We start from the raw sequence: 25,000 nt of genomic DNA on the forward strand, positions 1-25,000 counted from the left end.
AGGCCTAGTCTCTATTTTAACCTGAAATACTGCAATAAAAAAAAATAAAAAAAAAATTGTATAATTTTCAATGGCAAAAATAGACCATAATTATTGCATAAATATTCAAAAATACCATCAAATCATCTCAAAATGCAAAATTAAAAAGAAAAAATATTATTGAAGAAAAATACATTGCATTGGTTTTACTGGGGTGGAGGAAGTTTAATTTTTAGGTGTTCGGTCACTTATGACCGGGAAGACGACCAATGCAACCCCTAAACCAAGAGCAGCAGAGGGTTAAATTAAATCAGTTTGCATGTCTCCTTGCAACCCTTTTTTTGACACATGTTCACTGTGCCTGTAAAGTGTTGCATTAATGCGCTCCTCAGTGTGTTAACTTTGGGGATAAAGAAGGCATCAAGCCGGGAGACGTGCTGTGAAGCTCACCTCCAGTCCTTCTGCTTTGCACTAAAGGCGTGTCATTTAATTATAGGCCATAGTTTTGAGGATGAAGTCAGTTCGCCTGTATTGGGATGAACTAACACTTTATCAAATTCCATCTTGATACCACAGACCCCTTAGTCTCGCACTGAAATACTTGGCATTTTTGTAAGAGATCCATCCCAAACTCCTCTTGCTCAAGGGATTGTGGGCCGCTTTACCCCAACATATCATTTGGGCTTTTCCTTGCAGTAAACATGCTGTGATATGAGATGCACTGATGCTAATGTCACACACACTTTGTGATGATGTGTAAGTTGTACTGCAGTAAGGCTCTGTGAGTGGATCCAGGTTTTCCCAGAATGTACATGACCTGACATAATCCCTCTGGCTCGTCCTTCCCATAATCCTCCTTGCCATGAACGCAGCCCACGTATTTAATTCTGCTAATCAGCTTCCCGCTCGAGTTTGAGTCACGTTTCTTATTTGATCTCCAGTGTGTGCAGGACCACAGACTGATATATACCTCAGGTCGTGGGTTTGAGGAATCCAATGTAATTGTGCCGAGTTTTGGCCTCAACTCTTCCTGTCGGCCTCATGTGTCTAATCTGATTGCTGACTGATTTCTTGTGTTTATAGAACGTTTGTGTGATGATGAGTGTGTTTTGGCATTGCAGTAATCACACAGCCAATCGCTGATGGCCATCAAACGGCACAGCCAATCATAACAGCTCGCCACAGCCCTTCAAAACATTTATTAGTGATGTTAGCGTTCATGATTACTAGAGCTCATATTTAAAATAATATAAACAAATCCTTAACCACGAGAATTAAATGAACAGTTCCACAGACTTACATTGAAGGAAGGACTCGAGCCTTATCTAGAAACCAGGGGCCGTTTGCTCCAGCTGTGCTTAAGTTACATCTCAACCTGTTTGTGACATAAAGTGTCACTAACTTACAACGCATCAGGCATAACATTATGACCACTAATAACACTGATGATCTCTTCATCTCCTGTTAGTGAGTGGGATATATTAGGCAGCAAGTCAACATTTTGTCCTCAAAGTTGATGTGTTAGAAGCAGGAAAACAAAGCACAAATGCTTCAGGAATGGTTTGAGGAGCACAACAACGAGTTTGAGGTGTTGACTTGGCCTCCAAAATCGCCAGATCTCAATCTAATCGAGCATCTGTGGGATGTGCTGAACAAACAAGTCCAATCCATGGAGGGCCCACCTCACAACTTATAGGACTTAAAGGATCTGCTGGTAACATATTGGTGCCAGATACCACAGCACACCTTCAGGGGTCTAGAGGAGTCCATGCCTCGACGGGTCAGGGCTGAGCAGGGCAGCAAAAGGGGGACCAACAAGAAAGGTGGTCATAATGTTATCCACCTAATGTTAATTTTATACACCTGAATGTTTTTTAGTGACCCAGATTTAGTCGAAACATAGCTCTATGTATAAACTAAGAATGTCCACCAAAAACTCATGGGTCACGTGTCTTTTTGTTGTGGAATATTTTCTGATTTCTATAAAAATCATGCTCAAATGTGAGTCTCAAATATGATCATCAGGCTTTTGAGGAAGGTTTTTGATTCATTTCTCAATCATCATTGTATTGCATTGCATTATGTTTTAAAACTATAGAGCTTTTATCATAAAATTAAGCATTTAAATATCATCTTAATACTAAGACATATTATTGGCAGATATCAAGTGATGATTGATATTTATATGCATAAGTAGTCAAAGAAGTAGTCATAAATATCTCATTGAATTACATTACAAGTTTGCTCAGATTGAGTCTGAATAAAATTGTTTTTTCCCCACCTCAAGTCTCACTATATCATACCATATGAGCCATACAAGCCTGATGTATCAAATAACAAAAGAATCAAAGCATTTTCAGACGAGTCCAGGCTGTCCAGGCTGTGTGTTGATATCTGCTGACTGGAAAGCTGGGCTAGTGTGTGTGTGTGTTCTGTGAGGTCTATAAGCATCCAGACTCCCTCTGCCCACCCACACGATCACAGCAGAAGCATTTCATCTGTGTGCTTTGTTTATATCTGCAGAGTGTCAAGAGTGAAGCGATAAGGAGTCTTTAACTGGTGATTCAGAGACAAATTGACCCATTGTACAAAAGTTTAACCTTCTATTGTTTTGGGGGGGTTTTCAGGTCTTTTCAGCATCATTTCACGGCTGAAAACATAAAGGCCCGTTCACAGCAAGAACGATGACTATAAAGATGACCATCTGCCGCTCTAAAAGCAGGATGGATTCTGATTGGCTCTCAATGTTTTTATTAGTACATAGGCTAAAAATATTCTGAAAGTGATTCTTTCGTTTATCTGTTGTTATCATTATAGATTATTCATCAGGTTTATCTGAGGTTCTGTGGTGTTCTGTGAATCGGGTTTATCTGAGGTTCTGTGAATCAGGTTTATCTGAGGTTCTGTAGTGTTCTGTGAATCAGGTTTATCTGAGGTTCTGTAGTGTTCTGTGAATCAGGTTTATCTGAGGTTCTGTAGTGTTCTGTGAATCAGGTTTATCTGAGGTTCTGTGGTGTTCTGTGAATCAGGTTTATCTGAGGTTCTGTAGTGTTCTGTGAATCAGGTTTATCTGAGGTTCTGTGGTGTTCTGTGAATCAGGTTTGTCTGAGGTTCTGTAGTGTTCTGTGAATCAGGTTTATCTGAGGTTCTGTAGTGTTCTGTGAATCAGGTTTATCTGAGGTTATGTGGTGTTCTGTGAATCAGGTTTATCTGAGGTTCTGTGGTGTTCTGTGAATCAGGTTTATCTGAGGTTCTGTGAATCAGGTTTATCTGAGGTTCTGTGAATCAGGTTTATCTGAGGTTCTGTGGTGTTCTGTGAATCAGGTTTATCTGAGGTTCTGTAGTGTTCTGTGAATCAGGTTTGTCTGAGGTTCTGTAGTGTTCAATAAATCAGGTTTATCTGAGGTTCTGTAGTGTTCAATAAATCAGGTTTATCTGAGGTTCTGTGGTGTTCTGTGAATCAGGTTTATCTGAGGTTCTGTAGTGTTCTGTGAATCAGGTTTATCTGAGGTTCTGTGGTGTTCTATGAATCAGGTTTATCTGAGGTTCTGTGGTGTTTGAATCAGGTTTATCTGAGGTTCTGTAGTGTTCAATAAATCAGGTTTATCTGAGGTTCTGTGGTGTTCTGTGAATCAGGTTTATCTGAGGTTCTGTGGTGTTCTGTGAATCAGGTTTATCTGAGGTTCTGTAGTGTTCTGTGAATCAGGTTTATCTGAGGTTCTGTAGTGTTCTGTGAATCAGGTTTGTCTGAGGTTCTGTGGTGTTCTGTGAATCAGGTTTATCTGAGGTTCTGTAGTGTTCTGTGAATCAGGTTTCTCTGAGGTTATGTGGTGTTCTGTGAATCAGGTTTATCTGAGGTTCTGTGGTGTTCTGTGAATCAGGTTTATCTGAGGTTCTGTGGTGTTCTGTGAATCAGGTTTATCTAAGGTTCTGTAGTGTTCTGTGAATCAGGTTTATCTGAGGTTCTGTAGTGTTCAATAAATCAGGTTTATCTGAGGTTCTGTGAATCAGGTTTATCTGAGGTTCTGTGGTGTTCAATAAATCAGGTTTATCTGAGGTTCTGTGGTGTTCAATAAATCAGGTTTATCTGAGGTTCTGTGGTGTTCAATAAATCAGGTTTATCTGAGGTTCTGTGAATCAGGTTTATCTGAGGTTCTGTGGTGTTCAATAAATCAGGTTTATCTGAGGTTCTGTGAATCAGGTTTATCTGAGGTTCTGTGGTGTTCTGTGAATCAGGTTTATCTGAGGTTCTGTGGTGTTCAATAAATCAGGTTTATCTGAGGTTCTGTAGTGTTCTGTGAATCAGGTTTATCTGAGGTTCTGTGGTGTTCAATAAATCCGGTTTATCTGAGGTTCTGTAGTGTTCAATAAATCAGGTTTATCTGAGGTTCTGTGAATCGGGTTTATCTGAGGTTCTGTGGTGTTCAATAAATCAGGTTTATCTGAGGTTCTGTGAATCAGGTTTATCTGAGGTTCTGTGAATCAGGTTTATCTGAGGTTCTGTGGTGTTCTGTGAATCAGGTTTATCTGAGGTTCTGTGAATCAGGTTTATCTGAGGTTCTGTGGTGTTCTGTGAATCAGGTTTATCTGAGGTTCTGTGGTGTTCAATAAATCAGGTTTATCTGAGGTTCTGTAGTGTTCTGTGAATCAGGTTTATCTGAGGTTCTGTGGTGTTCAATAAATCAGGTTTATCTGAGGTTCTGTAGTGTTCTGTGCATCAGGTTTATCTGAGGTTCTGTGGTGTTCTGTGAATCAGGTTTATCTGAGGTTCTGTGAATCAGGTTTATCTGAGGTTCTGTGGTGTTCTGTGAATCAGGTTTATCTGAGGTTCTGTGGTGTTCAATAAATCCGGTTTATCTGAGGTTCTGTAGTGTTCAATACATCAGGTTTATCTGAGGTTCTGTGAATCAGGTTTATCTGAGGTTCTGTGGTGTTCAATAAATCAGGTTTATCTGAGGTTCTGTGAATCAGGTTTATCTGAGGTTCTGTGAATCAGGTTTATCTGAGGTTCTGTGGTGTTCTGTGAATCAGGTTTATCTGAGGTTCTGTGAATCAGGTTTATCTGAGGTTCTGTGGTGTTCTGTGAATCAGGTTTATCTGAGGTTCTGTGGTGTTCAATAAATCAGGTTTATCTGAGGTTCTGTAGTGTTCTGTGAATCAGGTTTATCTGAGGTTCTGTGGTGTTCAATAAATCAGGTTTATCTGAGGTTCTGTAGTGTTCTGTGCATCAGGTTTATCTGAGGTTCTGTGGTGTTCTGTGAATCAGGTTTATCTGAGGTTCTGTGAATCAGGTTTATCTGAGGTTCTGTGGTGTTCTGTGAATCAGGTTTATCTGAGGTTCTGTGAATCAGGTTTATCTGAGGTTCTTTAGTGTTCTGTGAATCAGGTTTATCTGAGGTTCTGTGGTGTTCTGTGAATCAGGTTTGTCTGAGGTTCTGTGGTGTTCTGTGAATCAGGTTAATCTGAGGTTCTGTGGTGTTCTGTGAATCAGGTTTATCTGAGGTTCTTTAGTGTTCTGTGAATCAGGTTTATCTGAGGTTCTGTGGTGTTCTGTGAATCAGGTTTGTCTGAGGTTCTGTGGTGTTCTGTGAATCAGGTTTATCTGAGGTTCTTTAGTGTTCTGTGAATCAGGTTTATCTGAGGTTCTGTGGTGTTCTGTGAATCAGGTTTATCTGAGGTTCTGTAGTGTTCTGTGAATCAGGTTTATCTGAGGTTCTGTAGTGTTCTGTGAATCAGGTTTATCTGAGGTTCTGTAGTGTTCTGTGAATCAGGTTTATCTGAGGTTCTGTAGTGTTCTGTGAATCAGGTTTATCTGAGGTTCTGTGGTGTTCTGTGAATCAGGTTTGTCTGAGGTTCTGTGGTGTTCTGTGAATCAGGTTTGTCTGAGGTTCTGTGGTGTTCTGTGAATCAGGTTTATCTGAGGTTCTGTGGTGTTTGAATCAGGTTAATCTGAGGTTCTGTGGTGTTCTGTGAATCAGGTTTTTCTGAGGTTCTGTAGTGTTCTGTGAATCAGGTTTATCTGAGGTTCTGTGGTGTTTGAATCAGGTTTATCTGAGGTTCTGTGGTGTTCTGTGAATCAGGTTTTTCTGAGGTTCTGTGGTGTTCTGTGAATCAGGTTTTTCTGAGGTTCTGTGGTGTTCTGTGAATCAGGTTTATCTGAGGTTCTGTGAATCAGGTTTATCTGAGGTTCTGTGGTGTTCTGTGAATCAGGTTTATCTGAGGTTCTGTGAATCAGGTTTATCTGAGGTTCTGTGGTGTTCTGTGAATCAGCTTTATCTGAGGTTCTGTGGTGTTCTGTGAATCAGGTTTATCTGAGGTTCTGTAGTGTTCTGTGAATCAGGTTTATCTGAGGTTCTGTGGTGTTTGAATCAGGTTTATCTGAGGTTCTGTGGTGTTCTGTGAATCAGGTTTATCTGAGGTTCTGTGGTGTTCTGTGAATCAGGTTTATGTGAGGTTCTGTGGTGTTCTGTGAATCAGGTTTATCTGAGGTTCTGTGGTGTTCTGTGAATCAGGTTTATCTGAGGTTCTGTGGTGTTCTATGAATCAGGTTTATCTGAGGTTCTGTGAATCAGGTTTATCTGAGGTTCTGTGGTGTTCTGTGAATCAGGTTTATCTGAGTTTCTGTGAATAAGGTTTATCTGAGGTTCTCTGGTGTTCTGTGAATCAGGTTTATCTGAGGTTCTGTGGTGTTCTGTGAATCAGGTTTATCTGAGGTTCTGTAGTGTTCTGTGAATCAGGTTTATCTGAGGTTCTGTGGTGTTTGAATCAGGTTTATCTGAGGTTCTGTGGTGTTCTGTGAATCAGGTTTATATGAGGTTCTGTGGTGTTCTGTGAATCAGGTTTATCTGAGGTTCTGTAGTGTTCTGTGAATCAGGTTTATCTGAGGTTCTGTGGTGTTTGAATCAGGTTTATCTGAGGTTCTGTGGTGTTCTGTGAATCAGGTTTATCTGAGGTTCTGTGGTGTTCTGTGAATCAGGTTTATCTGAGGTTCTGTGGTGTTCTGTGAATCAGGTTTATCTGAGGTTCTGTAGTGTTCTGTGAATCAGGTTTATCTGAGGTTCTGTGGTGTTCTGTGAATCAGGTTTGTCTGAGGTTCTGTGGTGTTCTGTGAATCAGGGTTGTCTGAGGTTCTGTGGTGTTCTGTGAATCAGGTTTATCTGAGGTTCTGTGGTGTTTGAATCAGGTTAATCTGAGGTTCTGTGGTGTTCTGTGAATCAGGTTTTTCTGAGGTTCTGTAGTGTTCTGTGAATCAGGTTTATCTGAGGTTCTGTGGTGTTTGAATCAGGTTTATCTGAGGTTCTGTGGTGTTTGAATCAGGTTTATCTGAGGTTCTGTGGTGTTCTGTGAATCAGGTTTTTCTGAGGTTCTGTGGTGTTCTGTGAATCAGGTTTATCTGAGGTTCTGTGAATCAGGTTTATCTGAGGTTCTGTGGTGTTCTGTGAATCAGCTTTATCTGAGGTTCTGTGAATCAGGTTTATCTGAGGTTCTGTGGTGTTCTGTGAATCAGGTTTATCTGAGGTTCTGTAGTGTTCTGTGAATCAGGTTTATCTGAGGTTCTGTGGTGTTTGAATCAGGTTTATCTGAGGTTCTGTGGTGTTCTGTGAATCAGGTTTATCTGAGGTTCTGTAGTGTTCTGTGAATCAGGTTTATCTGAGGTTCTGTGGTGTTTGAATCAGGTTTATCTGAGGTTCTGTGGTGTTCTGTGAATCAGGTTTATCTGAGGTTCTGTGGTGTTCTGTGAATCAGGTTTATCTGTGATTCTGTGGTGTTCTATGAATCAGGTTTATCTGAGGTTCTGTGGTGTTCTATGAATCAGGTTTATCTGAGGTTCTGTGAATCAGGTTTATCTGAGGTTCTGTGAATCAGGTTAATCTGAGGTTCTGTGGTGTTCTGTGAATCAGGTTTATCTGAGGTTCTGTGAATCAGGTTTATCTGAGGTTCTGTGGTGTTCTGTGAATCAGGTTTATCTGAGGTTCTGTAGTGTTCTGTGAATCAGGTTTATCTGAGGTTCTGTGGTGTTTGAATCAGGTTTATCTAAGGTTCTGTAGTGTTCTGTGAATCAGGTTTATCTGAGGTTCTGTGGTGTTCTGTGAATCAGGTTTATCTGAGGTTCTGTGGTGTTCTGTGAATCAGGTTAATCTGAGGTTCTGTGGTGTTCTTTTAATCAGGTTTATCTGAGGTTCTGTAGTGTTCTGTGAATCAGGTTTATCTGAGGTTCTGTGGTGTTCTATGAATCAGGTTAATCTGAGGTTTTGTGGTGTTCTGTGAATCAGGTTTATCTGAGGTTCTGTGGTGTTCTATGAATCAGGTTTATCTGAGGTTCTGTGGTGTTCTATGAATCAGGTTTATCTGAGGTTCTGTGAATCAGGTTTATCTGAGGTTCTGTGAATCAGGTTTATCTGAGGTTCTGTGGTGTTCTGTGAATCAGGTTTATCTGAGGTTCTGTGAATCAGGTTTATCTGAGGTTCTGTGGTGTTCTGTGAATCAGGTTTATCTGAGGTTCTGTGGTGTTCTGTGAATCAGGTTTATCTGAGGTTCTGTGGTGTTTGAATCAGGTTTATCTGAGGTTCTGTAGTGTTCTGTGAATCAGGTTTATCTGAGGTTCTGTGGTGTTCTGTGAATCAGGTTTATCTGAGGTTCTGTGGTGTTCTGTGAATCAGGTTAATCTGAGGTTCTGTGGTGTTCTTTTAATCAGGTTTATCTGAGGTTCTGTGGTGTTCTGCGAATCAGGTTTATCTGAGGTTCTGTGGTGTTCTGTGAATCAGGTTTATCTGAGGTTCTGTGGTGTTCTGTGAATCAGGTTAATCTGAGGTTCTGTGGTGTTCTGTGAATCAGGTTTATCTGAGGTTCTGTGGTGTTCTGTGAATCAGGTTTATCTGAGGTTCTGTAGTGTTCTGTGAATCAGGTTTATCTGAGGTTCTGTGGTGTTCTGTGAATCAGGTTAATCTGAGGTTCTGTGGTGTTCTGTGAATCAGGTTTATCTGAGGTTCTGTGGTGTTCTGTGAATCAGGTTTATCTGAGGTTCTGTGGTGTTCTGTGAATCAGGTTAATCTGAGGTTCTGTGGTGTTCTTTTAATCAGGTTTATCTGAGGTTCTGTGGTGTTCTGTGAATCAGGTTTATCTGAGGTTCTGTGGTGTTCTGTGAATCAGGTTTATCTGAGGTTCTGTGGTGTTCTGTGAATCAGGTTAATCTGAGGTTCTGTGGTGTTCTGTGAATCAGGTTTATCTGAGGTTCTGTGGTGTTCTGTGAATCAGGTTTATCTGAAGTTCTGTGGTGTTCTGTGAATCAGGTTAATCTGAGGTTCTGTGGTGTTCTGTGAATCAGGTTTATCTGAGGTTCTGTAGTGTTCTGTGAATCAGGTTTATCTGAGGTTCTGTGGTGTTCTGTGAATCAGGTTAATCTGAGGTTCTGTGGTGTTCTGTGAATCAGGTTTATCTGAGGTTCTGTGGTGTTCTGTGAATCAGGTTAATCTGAGGTTCTGTGGTGTTCTATGAATCAGGTTTATCTGAGGTTCTGTAGTGTTCTGTGAATCAGGTTTATCTGAGGTTCTGTAGTGTTCTGTGAATCAGGTTTATCTGAGGTTCTGTAGTGTTCTGTGAATCAGGTTTATATGAGGTTCTCTGAATCAGGTTTATCTGAGGTTCTGTAGTGTTCTGTGAATCAGGTTTATCTGAGGTTATGTGGTGTTCTGTGAATCAGGTTTATCTGAGGTTCTGTAGTGTTCTGTGAATCAGGTTTATCTGAGGTTCTGTGGTGTTCTGTGAATCAGGTTAATCTGAGGTTCTGTGGTGTTCTGTGAATCAGGTTTATCTGAGGTTCTGTGGTGTTCTGTGAATCAGGTTAATCTGAGGTTCTGTGGTGTTCTGTGAATCAGGTTAATCTGAGGTTCTGTGGTGTTCTGTGAATCAGGTTAATCTGAGGTTCTGTGGTGTTCTGTGAATCAGGTTAATCTGAGGTTCTGTGGTGTTCTATGAATCAGGTTTATCTGAGGTTCTGTAGTGTTCTGTGAATCAGGTTTATCTGAGGTTCTGTAGTGTTCTGTGAATCAGGTTTATCTGAGGTTCTGTAGTGTTCTGTGAATCAGGTTTATCTGAGGTTCTGTAGTGTTCTGTGAATCAGGTTTATCTGAGGTTCTGTAGTGTTCTGTGAATCAGGTTTATCTGAGGTTCTGTGGTGTTCTGTGAATCAGGTTTATCTGAGGTTCTGTGTTGTTCTGGGAATCAGGTTTATCTGAGGTTCTGTGAATCAGGTTTATCTGAGGTTCTGTAGTGTTCTGTGAATCAGGTTTATCTGAGGTTCTGTTTAGTTGTGGGTCTTTCTGTTCTTTCTCCCTTATTTGACTCCCACTTTGTTCTATCTGCAGGATCAAACAGACAAGCTTTGGACTGTCATCACAAAACTATCTCTTGTTTTTGTGTGTGTGTGTGTGTGTGTGTGTACAGGACACAGCCTCTCTTGGCTCTCAGAAGGGAGGTCTCATTAAACAGGGCTGGCTACATAAGGGCAACGTGAACAGCGCCATCAGCGTCACCATGAGGGTGAGATTACACACTTCTGAAGAGATGTTATGTCTATGCACTTGTTTGCATTTCATGTCTCATTTGCACTCGTCTTTTCTCTCTCAGTCCTTTAAAAGAAGGTATTTCCACCTGACGCAGTTGGGCGACGGCTCATATAATCTCAACTTCTACAAGGATGAGAAGATCAACAAAGAGCCCAAAGGAACCATCTTCCTGGACTCCTGTATGGGAGTCGTGCAGGTGTGTAGACAAACTCAAATGTTCCCTCCATTTTGTCATTGTATTGATGTCACAACTGTCAGCTCATGGTCCTCATTTACATATAGAAGTCTTAAAGGTACAGCCTGTCTAATTCTGAGGGTTAGTGAGAGGCTGAAAAATGCTTGTGAAAAACTAAATCACGTGATTATAATTGTAGCTATAGTGTGTTTTTTGATATAATATTTAAAGTTACAATATTTTAAATGTACTAAATTGCAATGTTATCACTTCAAATGTGTAATTATAAATATATATAAATACATGACATACTACAATTTTTCAATAGAAATTACATTAAAGTATATTTTAGTTTACCATAAATGCTTGTCAGCACATTCAGCAGAAACTTTAACCATATTTCATAGAAGTAATAATGAAATTACATATAAAGATGTACTTCAGTCCTACTTAAGTGGGTTTAAGATCAATTTAAACTAATACCTTTGCTTTTAATCGCGGTTAACATCTTAAAACATTACTTTTTTTGCATTTAAGTATATTCTTTTAAAATATTTCCGTAATAAGTCTTTCTTTTTTTAAGTATGCTGAAGTGTAGTTTGAAACAGAACGGTTCATGCTGTAGAAGGGAGAGCTGAGCATTATGGGAAGGCAAAGAAAGGAGAGAGTGAGGGATGAAAGAGCTCTCTCCTCCCTGTGTTTTGATAATTGATAAGCATTCTCTCTGGGAGTGAATTTTCCACACACACTCCCAAAATAAAGCGCTGCACCCACACCCGGCCCCCCGAGCTATTTCAGTGTGGAATTCTCTGGAACCTGTGGCCGTAATCACTCATAGGTATGGTCAAAAACAGCGTCACACCCTTCATGCTTTGTCATTATCTGTAATGAGTTGTATCCGTTAAATTAGTCCTCTGACCTCTGACCTCTGACACACCCCTCACCTCCACAGAACACTGGGTCTGACTGCATTAAAACAAAAACAAAAATAGAAAAGTAACTACATTACCCCAAAATATGTTTATAAAATGTATTTTTTCAAATGTATATATACAACCCCAAATCAGAAAAAGTTGGGACAGTATGGAAAACGCAGAAAATGAAAAAGTGATTTCTAAATTTACTCTGACTTGTATTTCATTGAAGACAATATGAACACAAAATATTTCATGTTTTGTCTGGTCAACTTCATGTCATTTGTAAATATGCATCCTTTCCTGTCATTCAGACCTGCAACACATTTAAAAAAAAGTTGGGACAGGAGCAATTTAGGGCTAGTAATGAGGTAAAATGGTTAAATAATGATGTGATTTGAAACAGGTGATGTCAACAGGTGATTGTAATTATGATTTGGTACAAAAGCAGCATCCAAGAAAGGTCTAATCCTTTAGGAGCAAAGATGGGCCGAGGATCGCCAGTTTGCCAACAAATACGTGAGAAAATTATTGAAATGTTTAAAAGCAATGTTCCTCAAAGAAAGATAGGAGGAGATTTGGATATTTCACATTCAACAGTGCATAACATAATTAAAAGATTCAAGGAATCTGGAGGAATTTCAGTGCGTAAAGGACAAGGGCGCAAGCCTAAGCTGAACAACCGTGATCTCGGATCCCTCAGGCGGCACTGCATCAAGAATCGTCATTCATCTAGAAGCGATATCACCACATGGGCTCAGGACTACTTTGGCAAACCTTTGTCAAGTACCACAATACGTAGTTACATCCACAAATGCCAGTTAAAACTGTCCTGTGCCAAAAGGAAGCCCTATGTTAACAGTGTCCAGAAGCGCCGTCGACTTCTCTGGGCTTGAGGCATCTGGGATGGAATCTAATAGGAGTCATCCTTCAGAATAATGAACTTAAAAATATTATCTTGTGATAAATGTGCTTAATCGTCATTAAAATAATATAAAAAAAAATCACAGTTGTCCTAAAAATAGGCTTCATTTTCTTTATTCAAAATAGAAGCTCTTTAATTCCTTTTGGCTTTAGACCCAAACATGTTTTCATACAATTCCTCCATTCATATCCTCCTCATAAACATGTGAAACAGCCACAGTAAAGGAGCGGATGGTGTTGATCTGATCTCAGCGCTCTCTGTTTGGCTCAAACACACAGTTCTGCTGAGCTGAAGAGATTCACAGCCTCTGATGGAGCAGAAATCCCCGACCGCTCAGGGGTCAAACGTTGGACTCCTGCATTTCTCTCTAGTTGTCTTTGTCTGACCAAATGCCCTGGCCTTATGTTTTAAAAACCCATCCCTTTAAAGACACTTAACCCCACTGTAAGACCTGCCCGGGGCAGGCTCTGGAATCTGTCGGCCTCCGTATGGAAATCATCTCACTTTGTTCCCAGGCTTCTGGTTTTTACATGATTTTAAGTTTTACAAATGTTCATTTGAATGTCTCTGTTCAGGTGTGTGTTAACCCCTATGAGTCTGAGCTGTTTTGGGGCCCTTTAGAAGTTTTGACATGCTCTTACATTTGTTTGTTTTTTAGTTGCTTATAAACACATTAATGGCAAAAGTGTAATTACACTGTATTCAGCACAAACTGGGCTACCATAATATGTGAGCAACATGTATGTACATGCTTGTATTTTTGAGAGAAAAATGTTTATGCATGGTTTTGAGAAAACAAAAAAATTGTTTTAAAATTAAGGCCTCAAAACACACAATAGATATGTGTTCACAAGACTTTTGACTCCAGGGTGTGTTTGCATTGAGTTTTTGCTTCAAAATGATGTGAGAATTATTGAGCCTACTCATTCACATAAAACAATACACTGATTTAAAATTTGTAAGAAAGTTTTTCTTCACAAAGCTAGTGTGCGAGGAGGCGTGATATCTAAGGAATAATGCTGGAGATCACTTGAGAGGACAAAAGAACATAATAGCCCGCATAATGAGCTGCATAATGACCTGAATAATGACCTGAATAATGAGCTGCATAATGAACTGCATAATGAGCTGCATAATGACCTGCATAATGTGCTGCATAATGACCTGCATAATGTGCTGCATAATGAACGAGCTTCAGTGTGACTGAGAGAGCAAAAAAATGCTCTTCTTATTTAGTTGAAAATTGCATCTTGATTTAAGAATGTTTCAATATTTACACTAGAAACAAGACAAAAATTACTAAGAGCCTTTTTAAAAAAAAAAATTGTACTATTTTTTGTTTTTGAAAGTAGTCTCATGCAAAAAAAATTAATAATAAATAATTAAAATTAAGATACAATTTATACAAAACAAAATTCACTGTAAAGAAAGCAATTCACTTTCTACAAAACGGAAAAAAAATCACTTTCTACAAAACAAAACTTGATATTAACTTGATAAAACAAACTTTGATATTAAATTTAAAAAATAACATTAGGGTATAATATTTTAACATCAATATGAAGCAAAATACGTTTGACTGGTACTATATTTATAGCATCTGAGCAGACATTTGCAAATAAAAGCTTTATTGATGTGACACTAGGCTCTTTTACAATAAACACGTTATAATCTGTCCAAAACAAGCCAAATAAATCTTGTCTAAACAGTCTTGCGTGTATGACATTTAATGTCTTTTTGCGTTTAATATTCACAGATGCTAACACTTTAAACTTAACAGAATAAAGCCTACCTTACAATCAGCCCTGAATCTGTAAGAAATGAACAGCTTTTCATGAGGAGAATTAGAGCTCAACGTCTCAAAGCGATGTAGCTGAAGTAACGTTACAGCGCTTCACTAGATGTGTTTGTATGAGTTGATGTGGGCGTCGAATCTGGATCGTCAGTATTTGAATCTGAAAGAGTGCGCGATCCGTGGGCGTGGTCGCATTAGCGGATAATGAAGTGGCTCGCGGGTGACTGACATTTATCGCTTTTCACACAGATTACATAAACACAGAATATTTGGTTTTGATTTGGTTTACATTGTTCAAAACCGGACATTTCAGCTTTTCTTTAGACATATGTCTCATGTTTGTGAGACAAGTGTCACTAAGCTAGAGTTCCTTTTCTGAATCTGAATGAATGTCTTTGACAGAGAGGCTGCAGATCACGCATCATGTTTGTTTTCTTTATTTTGCAAAAAGCAAAACATTTAGTTTTTATTGTGACTGAACACAAAAAAAATAGAAACTTAACAGATTATAATGATGTATAACACTTGCCTGAATGATAAAAACGATCATTTGAGTCTCTTGGGCACTGATAAGAAAAAAAGAGAGCGGATCGCGCCGGCACGGCCGCCGACTCGAGAGGGTTAACTCCCATCTCTTTTTATATGTACTGAGATCAGTTTTTCTCTCCATGCAGAACAACCGCGTGCGGAGGTTTGCGTTCGAGCTGAAGATGCAGGATAAGAGTGGCTATGTTCTGGCCGCAGACTCTGAGAGTGAGATGGACGATTGGATCGCCACCCTCAACAGGATCCTCAACAGCAGTTTTGAGCTCGCCATGCTGGACAAGAGGAACGGAGACTTACACGACGGTGTGTTTATCCGGATTATTTTTAGTCCCATTCCTGAATCAAACACACACACAAACCTCACTGACCTCCACACATGGGAGTGAGTGGACACACAATGACGAGAGAGTTACTGTGGTTAGTGTGTGGTGTGGTGACATTCTTCTGTCTATCTCTGATGTAGATGACGAACAGGGGAAAAGCGATCACTCTTCTAGCAGTATGGACAGTTTTCAGGTAAGTCACAGAAACCATGGCAGTAGTGCTGAGTATTAGGGGAATTTTCTTGTGTACACTCGGTCTGTAGCTAGACTTTTGACTGTCAAATATGGGTGTGTTGGTTAAAATAAAACGAACCCTGGTGCGATTGCTCTGTTAGTGTGGTTGATCTGAATAAGTGTTGCCGCTGGAGCGCACCAAACAAGTGGACCGAGACCCACGTTTTCATGGGGTCTCAGTCCGCTTACAAACCAACTTTTCGACTGAAATATAAACACAACTAACACAAATCTAAACAACCCAAAAACGGGAAGTGATGTCACACAATGTAACCTTAAAAAGGACAGAATGCTCAAGCATAGCTGGTTTTTCTCCTCGTCTTAAGATCTATGTTGCCCATTACAGTTTGAACTAGTCTCAAGCAGTGATGGGAATAACGGCGTTATAGATAAACGGCGTTACTAACGGAATAAATTTTTTCAGTTACGAGTAATCAAACGAATGACTGTTTCTCCCGTTACAACACCGTTAGCGTTACTGAGAATAAAATGCGGCTTTACTATAATTGAGCTCACTGAAGCGGTTTTCATCCGAGCAGGCTCTCTGACAGTCGGACCTACAATGTGTGTGCGTGCGTGCATGCCATGCATGTTTCAGGTACACATAACTGATGATGATGATTGGTCGGTGGGAGACAAGGTTGAGGTTGATAGGTTGAGTTCACACACACACATAAGCACAGTCACACACACCAACGACCAGGAGGAGTCAGAGCGATGGCAAGTCCAACGACTTCAAAGGTAGCTTTCGCAAACTGGAAGTATAAGCGCTACTTTTCCCTCGTTGATGTGAAAGGTAAGAATGTTTATGAACATGAACTTATGCCCAGGAAGAAAGAGTCTCTCCACATCGGTGTCCAGTAATTCTAATCTAATGAAGCGCCTCACATCATCACATCGCCACAAAACTAGTGGCTAAAAACCCAGGTGAGCTCCACTACTAAAGGAGTAGTATAGTACTGATAATATTTACACAATATTTACACAATAGTAGGTCTACTGATAATATTTACAATAATGTATTGAATTTGAAAGGTGTCTCTCACATTGTCCCACTGCAATAGTCTAGACTAAATTTATATACAATGTTTCATAATATAATATAAATAAATAAAAATGTATTCTATTTAGTGTCCAATTCATTCATTTAACATATTTAATATTGGGGGCATCCAAGTTATTTGACATATTTGAACATTTGAAGAAAAAAATAAATTACTTTCCATAGTAATTAGTTACTTTTATAATGATGTAACTCAGTTACTAACTCAGTTACTATTTGTAAGAAGTAACTAGTAACTATAACGAATAAGCAGGTTTTGAACGTCTCCCTGTGCCTTTAGGTTCGGTATTTTAAGGTTCAGTGATAAAAATGCCAGTGTGAACAGAACGGTTTTTTTTTGGTCCGGACAAAACAAACCAAGCAAACTGAACTACAAGTGTGAACACACCCTAAGCCTTTGCTGCCACTACGGTGCGTCTAGATTTCTAGGCTACTCACTCGCCTCTGCACCAGCCAATGACAACAATCAAACGTTTACAGTATGTCACAAACGTGTAATCGACAAAAACAAACACAGACCAATGGCAGCAGACACTGACAGGGGTGCTCACTGATCCGACAAAACCAGATGAACTTTGGTTTGAATCATTTTGTTGGCCAAAGTACCTTGAAAACTAAACCTTTTTCCCCAGATGAGTTATAAAAGCCTCATCGTACAGTACAGTCATAATAATACGTTATTGTCTGTCCTCCCAGAAGTCATACGCATGCACAACCAAGAGATATGATCATATTAGACTTTTTTTGTTTAGTTTTTTTAGCTTTTGCATTAAGATGTACAATGCTGATCGTTCGTCTGGAGCTGGGAGGGTTTGACTGATCTCTCTCCTGCTGTGTTCTCCAGAGTGCCAGAGACATCGAGAGCAAGATGAGAAACGAGACGCGGCTCAAACTCTTTACGCTGGATCCAGACTTACAGGTACATCACTAATGTATACCAGCACATGTTTCCCTCTCCACTAAATGATCACGGCACGGAAGATACACGTTAACTAATGTTCAGACGTTTGGATTTAATTTATCAAAATTGACAGTAAAGACATTTATAATGTTACACAAAAGATTCTATTTGAAATAAATGCTGTTCTTTTGAACTTTCTATTCATCAAAGAATCCTGTGGAATAAAATGTATGACGGTTTCCACAGAAATATGAACTGTTTTCAACACTGATAATAATCATAAATTAGCCTGACGTCGTCATACTCAATTCTAGTCAGAATATGAGTCTGATTCTGCTCCGTTGGGCTGTGATTATGGGGCGTTTCAACCGAACCAGGAAAGACCTCAATTGGATAGACCTACAACCAGTCAGAGCAACGGAGCGACGCATAACGTTAGTTGTCAAATGTCAACAGAACTCAACTGCACTGTGTTGCCAAGTCCGCGGGTTGAAGCGACCCCAATTATGTGATATACAAACCCAGGAATGCGATTTTTGCTGCCAGCCCTGCCAAAATAACACATATTTTACCCCCCAATTGCCTTTTTTCCCGGAGAACCCCCCCCCCCCCCTGGAAAGCTATTGGGCTTGTTTTTGGCTAGTTTTGAGGAACGTTAGCAATTGGGCGGGTTTTGTTGTAAAAACTTGGCAACCCTGTCTGCCCGCACGCGTGAATAAGTAGCCTAGCGTTAGAAGAAAAAGATGAGTGTAAACAATCTTTGCCGGTGTTGTAAAAAAAGAATTTAAGGATACACAGAGTACTTACCAACACCATCATCATTTCTGAGAGAAATAGTGAAGGTGAATGCATATACGAACAAGTTCTCCGTTTAGGATTAGAACAAATTCAACCCAAGCGGCTTTTGATGACGTGGATGATGACGTTACTGTTGATCATCTGTCCATCATCGTCTAAAGCCCGCACTGACAATTTCATTGGTCCGAACAGTTTCTGTTCGGGCATAATTACTCCTCTACGGATCAAGTCCAGACCGAACTGCCCGAGTAAAAATGTTGTGGGCGGGGCTAAGTTCGGCTGGCATCCAGGCTAATCATAAATGTGTCTTGAGCATCAAATTTTGTGACACTGAAGACTGGAGTAATGATGATAAATTCAGCTTTGATCACAGGAATAAATTACACTTTACTATATATTTACATGGAAAATACGTATTTTTGCATCATAATATTTCACAATATTGCTGTATTTTTGATCAAATAAAGGCAGCCTTATGTTGAACGCAAGATATTTTTTGAACAAAGGTGTATTAATCTATGTCGATAAATGAAACTCCTGAACATTGATCTCATCTTCCACTCAGAAACTGGATTTCTCCGGGATCGAGCCAGAGGTGAAGCCCTTCGAGGAGAAGTTTGGGAAGCGGATCCTGGTGAACTGTAACGATCTGTCCTTTAACCTCCAGAGCTGTGTGGCGGAAAATGAAGAGGGGCCGACCACTAACGTACCTCACCTTTATTATTATAATCAGTGATCACCAGTTGCCTTTGCTGATGTCATGAAGATATTCGCACGCTGAGTTTCCGGCCATCTTCACCATCTGAGAGCTTCTATGTTGGTTTGCGTTGCAGGTCGAGCCCTTCTTCGTCTCTCTGTCGTTGTTTGATATTCAGAGTTGCCGTAAGATCTCCTCAGACTTCCACGTGGACATGAACCATCCGTCTGTGAAAGTGCTGCTGCCCTCGTCAGGATCTCACAACAGCTCCGCCGCGCCGGACAGTCCGCAGGGAGTTCAGCCGCCCGCCAGCAGCCTGACGGAGAACGCCGGTCAGTTCCCACGACAGGTGAGGACACACACATCCAGCCACTGAGACCGGCTGTTCAGGATCAGAGGAAATGACTGGTTCATTCGTCAAAGCCTTTACTGTCATTTTTGATCAATTTAATGCAGGGGTGTCCAAAGTCCGGCCCGCAGGCCAAATGCGGCCTGGGGATGAATTTCAGACGGCCCGCAGCGCGTCTATTAAAATATATTATATGTGGCCCGCCACGGATCATTTACAAATCGTGCAGTTTCACGATGTCAACGCAAGGTGGCAGTACTAGACTTTAGGCCAGGGAAACAGCGCCAAAAGCGGAACGAAACAGCGCTGCTTATGCTCTGCGCATCTCGCGCGAGCTCTGACTCTGAGCAAATGTGTTTACCTGCTGAGCGTCTCGATCATGCGCCCACTAAACAGCCTTCCGAAGCCCGTGAGAAGTGTTCGAGTTCAGCGCTGAGGTCTCCGGTACTGAATCTCTCTGTGATTGGATTTAATTTAAATCCAGTTAAACAGCGCTGACTTAATAAACAACACTAACGTGCAAATCAGCTGAGCCGATTCAAAATAATTTTCAAACAACAATTCACATTTCGAATTTATCATGTTTACTGTAGTAACACCTGTAACCGTGGTAATTTGTCAGAAATGTAGGTTAATATCTAATTTTATTTAATTTGTAATGTAGACATGTATTTAATGAGTAATAAAGGCCAAATTGCAGACTATTTTTTGTCATAAACTTGCAGTTTTGTGCATTTGTATCTATATGTCTATAGACTAAATACCATTCTAGATATAGATATATATATATATAATGTATGTATTACTTTTGGCATTGGCTGTCATTTAGTATTTTTGTCCTGTTTCTAGTCTAAATATATCTAAAATCAAGATGTTATGAGATAAGTTAAATGACATTAGATATTTTTTCTTGTTTTCTGGAAAATTAAATTTAATTGAAGTGAGTTTTTGTTTAAAACAAGCAAATATATCTGCCAATGGGGTAAGAAAAATAATGTTTCTGTTTGGAATCTTTAAGGAAGATTTTGGAAGATTATTTTTCTAATCCATTGGCAGATAATTTAGTTTGTTTCAAGCAAAAACTCAATTCATTTTGATTTTTTCCCCCAGGAATCAAGAAAAAATATGTAATTTTCCTTAGTAAAAGCATCTTGATTTAATAACTTTTTTATATTTGGACTGGAAAAAAGACAGCAATACCAAGTCACAAAAGCATGTCTTGTAGTGTGGTTTTACCTGTGGTGATCTAAATAGAGCACTTATTAATTTTAAATAAGAATAGAGTTCTAACTCCGTAATAATATTAAAATTTCACCCATTAAAACTTTTTGGTTGATGAAAGTTTTACAGATATTGTTAAATATCTATACATTTCCTGTCCTATCTCAAGCTACTCTACTGTCAGCTCAAGCTTTTGTCAAATATATATATATATATATAATAGAAAAGGGACCGGCCCCCGGGTATGTCCACAACATCGAATCCGGCCCCCTTTAAAAAAAGTTTGGACACCCCTGATTTAATGCATCCTTTCCAGATAAAATATACATTTAATTTAAACATTATTACTGACCGCAAATGGTAGTGTACATAAAAAAATCTGTGTGTCTATAGGGAGTGTTTTCCGTCACCTGTCCGCACCCTGACATCTTCCTGGTCGCACGGATAGAGAAGGTTTTACAGGGCGGAATAACACATTGTGCTGAGCCTTACATGAAGAACTCAGACTCTGCTAAGGTACGTGTGTGTGAACATGTGGATAAAGCAGATGTTGGCGAGTGTTTCAAAGCTGTCAGATACTCTAGCCCCCCTCCGTCACTCATTCTGGCTGTGTTATTGTAAAATAAATAACGTGAAGCGCTTCAGACAAACCTAATTACAGAGCTGCGTTTCTTCAACAGTACAGTGCTTTTCTTTCCTCTGTCCTCAGGCTGCTCAGAAGGTTTTGAAGAACGCTAAGATGGCCTGCAGTCGGCTGGGTCAGTACCGAATGCCGTTCGCATGGGCCGCTAGGTGAGACCGTGCATGAGAAAAACACACTGAGACGGTGCAAACATTTGTAGATTTGACTGCGACTGCCTAAAATAAACATCAGAGTTATATTTCATCCCAAAACTTAAAGAAATAAGAAATAAAATGTTGCTAATAAATTAGTCCTATTTTTAAGATCCCCGCCGTCCCCAAATCTCAGTAGACTAGTGTAATGAAATAAAGCACAGCACATGTGTGAGTATACATCATGGTGTATTTGTTGTACATTATTCATAGATTATTATGATATCTGCATCTGTGTAGTTCTTTGTCATAAGCGCAGTATGCATATGATGCGGGGGCAAATCAAGACGGTTTCCCATCCACTGTAAAATCTGGGATTATTTATTTATTTATGCAATGAAATTCCTTTCATTTTAAGACTTTTATTTGTGACTACTCTTGCTATAAACTCACCTAAAGGATTATTAGGAACACCTGTTGAATTTCTCATTAATGCAATTATCTAATCAACCAATCACATGGCAGTTGCTTCAATGCATTTAGGGGTGTGGTCCTGGTCAAGACAATCTCCTGAACTCCACACTGAATGTCAGAATGGGAAAGAAAGGGGATTTAAGCAATTTTGAGCGTGGCATGGTTGTTGGTGCCAGACGGGCCGGTCTGAGTATTTCACAATCTGCTCAGTTACTGGGATTTTCACGCACAACCATTTCTAGGGTTTACAAAGAATGGTGTGAAAAGGGAAAAACATCCAGTATGCGGCAGTCCTGTGGGAGAAAATGCCTTGTTGATGCTAGAGGTCAGAGGAGAATGGGCCGACTGATTCAAGCTGATAGAAGAGCAACTTTGACTGAAATAACCACTCGTTACAACCGAGGTCTGCAGCAAAGCATTTGTGAAGCCACAACACACACAACCTTGAGGCGGATGGGCTACAACAGCAGAAGACCCCACCGGGTACCACTCATCTCCACTACAAATAGGAAAAAGAGGCGACAATTTGCACAAGCTCACCAAAATTGGACAGTTGAAGACTGGAAAAATGTTGCCTGGTCTGATGAGTCTGGATTTCTGTTGAGACATTCAGATGGTAGAGTCAGAATTTGGCGTAAACAGAATGAGAACATGGATCCATCATGCCTTGTTACCACTGTGCAGGCTGGTGGTGGTGGTGTAATGGTGTGGGGGATGTTTTCTTGGCACACTTTAGGCCCCTTAGTGCCAATTGGGCATGGTTTAAATGCCACGGCCTACCTGAGCATTGTTTCTGACCATGTCCATCCCTTTATGACCAGCATGTCCCCATCCTCTGATGGCTACTTCCAGCAGGATAATGCACCGTCACAAAGCTCCAATCATTTCAAATTGGTTTCTTGAACATGACAATGAGTTCACTGAACTAAAATGGCCCCCACAGTCACCAGATCTCAACTCAATAGAGCATCTTTGGGATGTGGTGGAACGGGAGCTTCACGCCCTGGATGTGCATCCCACAAATCTCCATCAACTGCAAGATGCTCTCCTATCAATATGGGCAACATTTCTAAAGAATGCTTTCAGCACCTTGTGGAATCAATGCCACGTAGAATTAAGGCAGTTCTGAAGGTGAAAGGGGGTCAAACACAGTATTAGTGTGTGTTCCTAATAATCCTTTAGCTGAGTGTACATCATACTTCAGTGCAATACAATTGCGAATATTTGTTATAATAGTCATTTTGTAATAAATCCAAAAGCAAAGCATGTGAAAATCTAATCAAATCAAATAAAAATGTATTTATAAAGCACAATAAAAACAACAGTAGTTGACCACTGTGTTGTACAAACATTACTAAAAAAGACAGTTTAGACCACAATGCAATAGGAAGAAGAATATAAAAAAGTGCTCCTCTGCTGCCATCTACTGGTTATAGTGGTAATTTCATATATAGTGGTCATATTCATGACAAAAGTGTGTGTTTTCCAGCAGGTGACAGACATCCTCCACTAAAGCATGGCACATTTTACCATTATCGCCATGAATGAAAATGATAAATGTAGATATTCGTTAAAGTTAATTTGTAGAGTTAAAGAAATAATAGTGTTTAAAACATGACGTGTGTTGAGAAAAGCATTAAATTATATATATATATATATATATTTTCATGTTGCCAATCTAGAAAATTACAGTAATATAAAGTTTGTCTATATTCTTAAAAAGTATTAATGAATATTAGCTGGTTATTTAAAATGGTTTTAAATTAAATCAATATTCAGGGATTGACTTGATAGTGTAGAACCGACTGTATCGTTCATGCCTATCCTAGTATACAAACAATATATTAAATAATGTTTGTTTTAAATCATACCCTCATTGATGGCCGAGCCCCACCTAATATTGAAATCCTAGAATCGTCTCTGTATGACTGTAAAGCCAACACGAGCAGAATCAATAATGCTCAGGAAAATGATTGCACAACTGTTTTTGCTGTTTTTGTTCTGGAAAAGGGTGTTGGTTGTAGATTTCAAGCCATGCCATTCTGTTTGTCTTTCCGATGGGATGTTCAAGAGGAGCTGGGCAGGATCAGGATGTGTGTGCTGTTATCTCTCACCCACACAGCAGCCGGCGAGCTTTGATCCTCTGTGTGTGTGTGTGTGTGTGTTTCTCAGGCCGCTGTTTAAGGACGCCTCTGGGACAGTGGACAAGAGCGCTCGATTCTCTGCTCTCTACCGGCAGGACGGCAACAAGCTCTCCAACGAGGACATGTTCAGACTGCTCACAGACTTCAGGAAGTCAGTCCAGCACTCGTAGTAGCACTGGTGTTTGTGTGACCTGCAGAATGGTGTTGTGTTCTCTGTTCTGTCAGGGCTGTTGATGTTTTAGAAACAGTATCGCCTCCGTCAGGCGCTCACGCTTGTTTATCCACCCTCCTCTGTGCTCTCTCTTCTCTCAGGCCAGAAAAGATGGCCAAGTTTCCTGTGATTCTGGGTAATTTGGATGTTACGGTTGATAACGTCGCACCAGATCTGACTAGTAAGGCTTTCATACTCACACACACGCATCTCTGACTGCCTCTCTGCGTGTTTGTATTGGATCAGGATTGGTTGATTCTTCTCTCTCTGTGTTTGTGTGTGTGTGTGTGTGTGTGCAGATTGTGTCACGCCCTCCTATCTTCCTCTTCGTCAGACTGATGGGGCAGAGCGGGGCAGGCTGGTGTTTGAGGTGGAGGAGTTTGTGCCATCTATCGCCAAATGCTCTCAGCCTTTCACAATTTACAACAACCACCTGTACGTGTATCCACGACATCTCAAATACGACAGCCAGAAAAGCTTCACTAAGGTACAACCACGCTAAAGCTCTCAACTCACCGCTCCGAGCCCGTGGGTCCTTCAAATGCCTCAAACTGTTAACCCTCACCTCCTTTTTTTGGAATCCAGACCCAAGGTTGGTCTCTCGCACTGTTTGGGTGTCGGTCAATATACGTTTTTTTGTTAGTTTTTTGTTAAAATTTCAATGAGAGGATTGCACTATATTTTAGTTCTATAATATTTTTTATTGAACATTTTGTAGTTTTAATCAAAAATCAGTTGTTCTTTCAGTCAGAGTTTGTTTGTGCGCATGAACCAAACGCTTCCACTTTGTCTACCATTCATTTCCAATGCGCAAATTTTTGATTGCGAACAATACAAGTGTGACTATTTTTAACATTTAATCATGTCCATGATTTATTTTTGGTGGCAAAACCATAACCAAGTTTTGTATCA

The 25,000-nt window shown here is 40.0% G+C and overlaps 1 protein-coding gene across 6 annotated transcripts in view; it reads left to right on the forward strand.

Annotated features, from left to right (window-relative positions):
• Positions 1–25,000, forward strand: part of LOC307129753 (dedicator of cytokinesis protein 9) — a 178,865-nt gene that overhangs the window by 77,503 nt on the left and 76,362 nt on the right. For all 6 annotated transcript variants that reach the window (XM_079822440.1, XM_079822443.1, XM_079822444.1 and 3 more), the window contains exons 6-17: positions 10,423–10,518; positions 10,606–10,740; positions 15,028–15,202; positions 15,363–15,415; positions 17,364–17,438; positions 18,784–18,924; positions 19,052–19,264; positions 20,879–21,001; positions 21,195–21,277; positions 23,906–24,028; positions 24,190–24,269; positions 24,388–24,575. In XM_079822440.1, coding sequence (XP_079678566.1) covers positions 10,423–10,518; positions 10,606–10,740; positions 15,028–15,202; positions 15,363–15,415; positions 17,364–17,438; positions 18,784–18,924; positions 19,052–19,264; positions 20,879–21,001; positions 21,195–21,277; positions 23,906–24,028; positions 24,190–24,269; positions 24,388–24,575 — 1,485 coding nt within the window. The remainder of the gene's footprint in view (positions 1–10,422; positions 10,519–10,605; positions 10,741–15,027; positions 15,203–15,362; positions 15,416–17,363; positions 17,439–18,783; positions 18,925–19,051; positions 19,265–20,878; positions 21,002–21,194; positions 21,278–23,905; positions 24,029–24,189; positions 24,270–24,387; positions 24,576–25,000) is intronic.

The sequence above is a fragment of the Gobio gobio genome (genome assembly GCF_949357685.1).
Source record: "Gobio gobio genome assembly, chromosome: 7".
Classification (NCBI taxonomy): Eukaryota; Metazoa; Chordata; class Actinopteri; order Cypriniformes; family Gobionidae; genus Gobio; species Gobio gobio.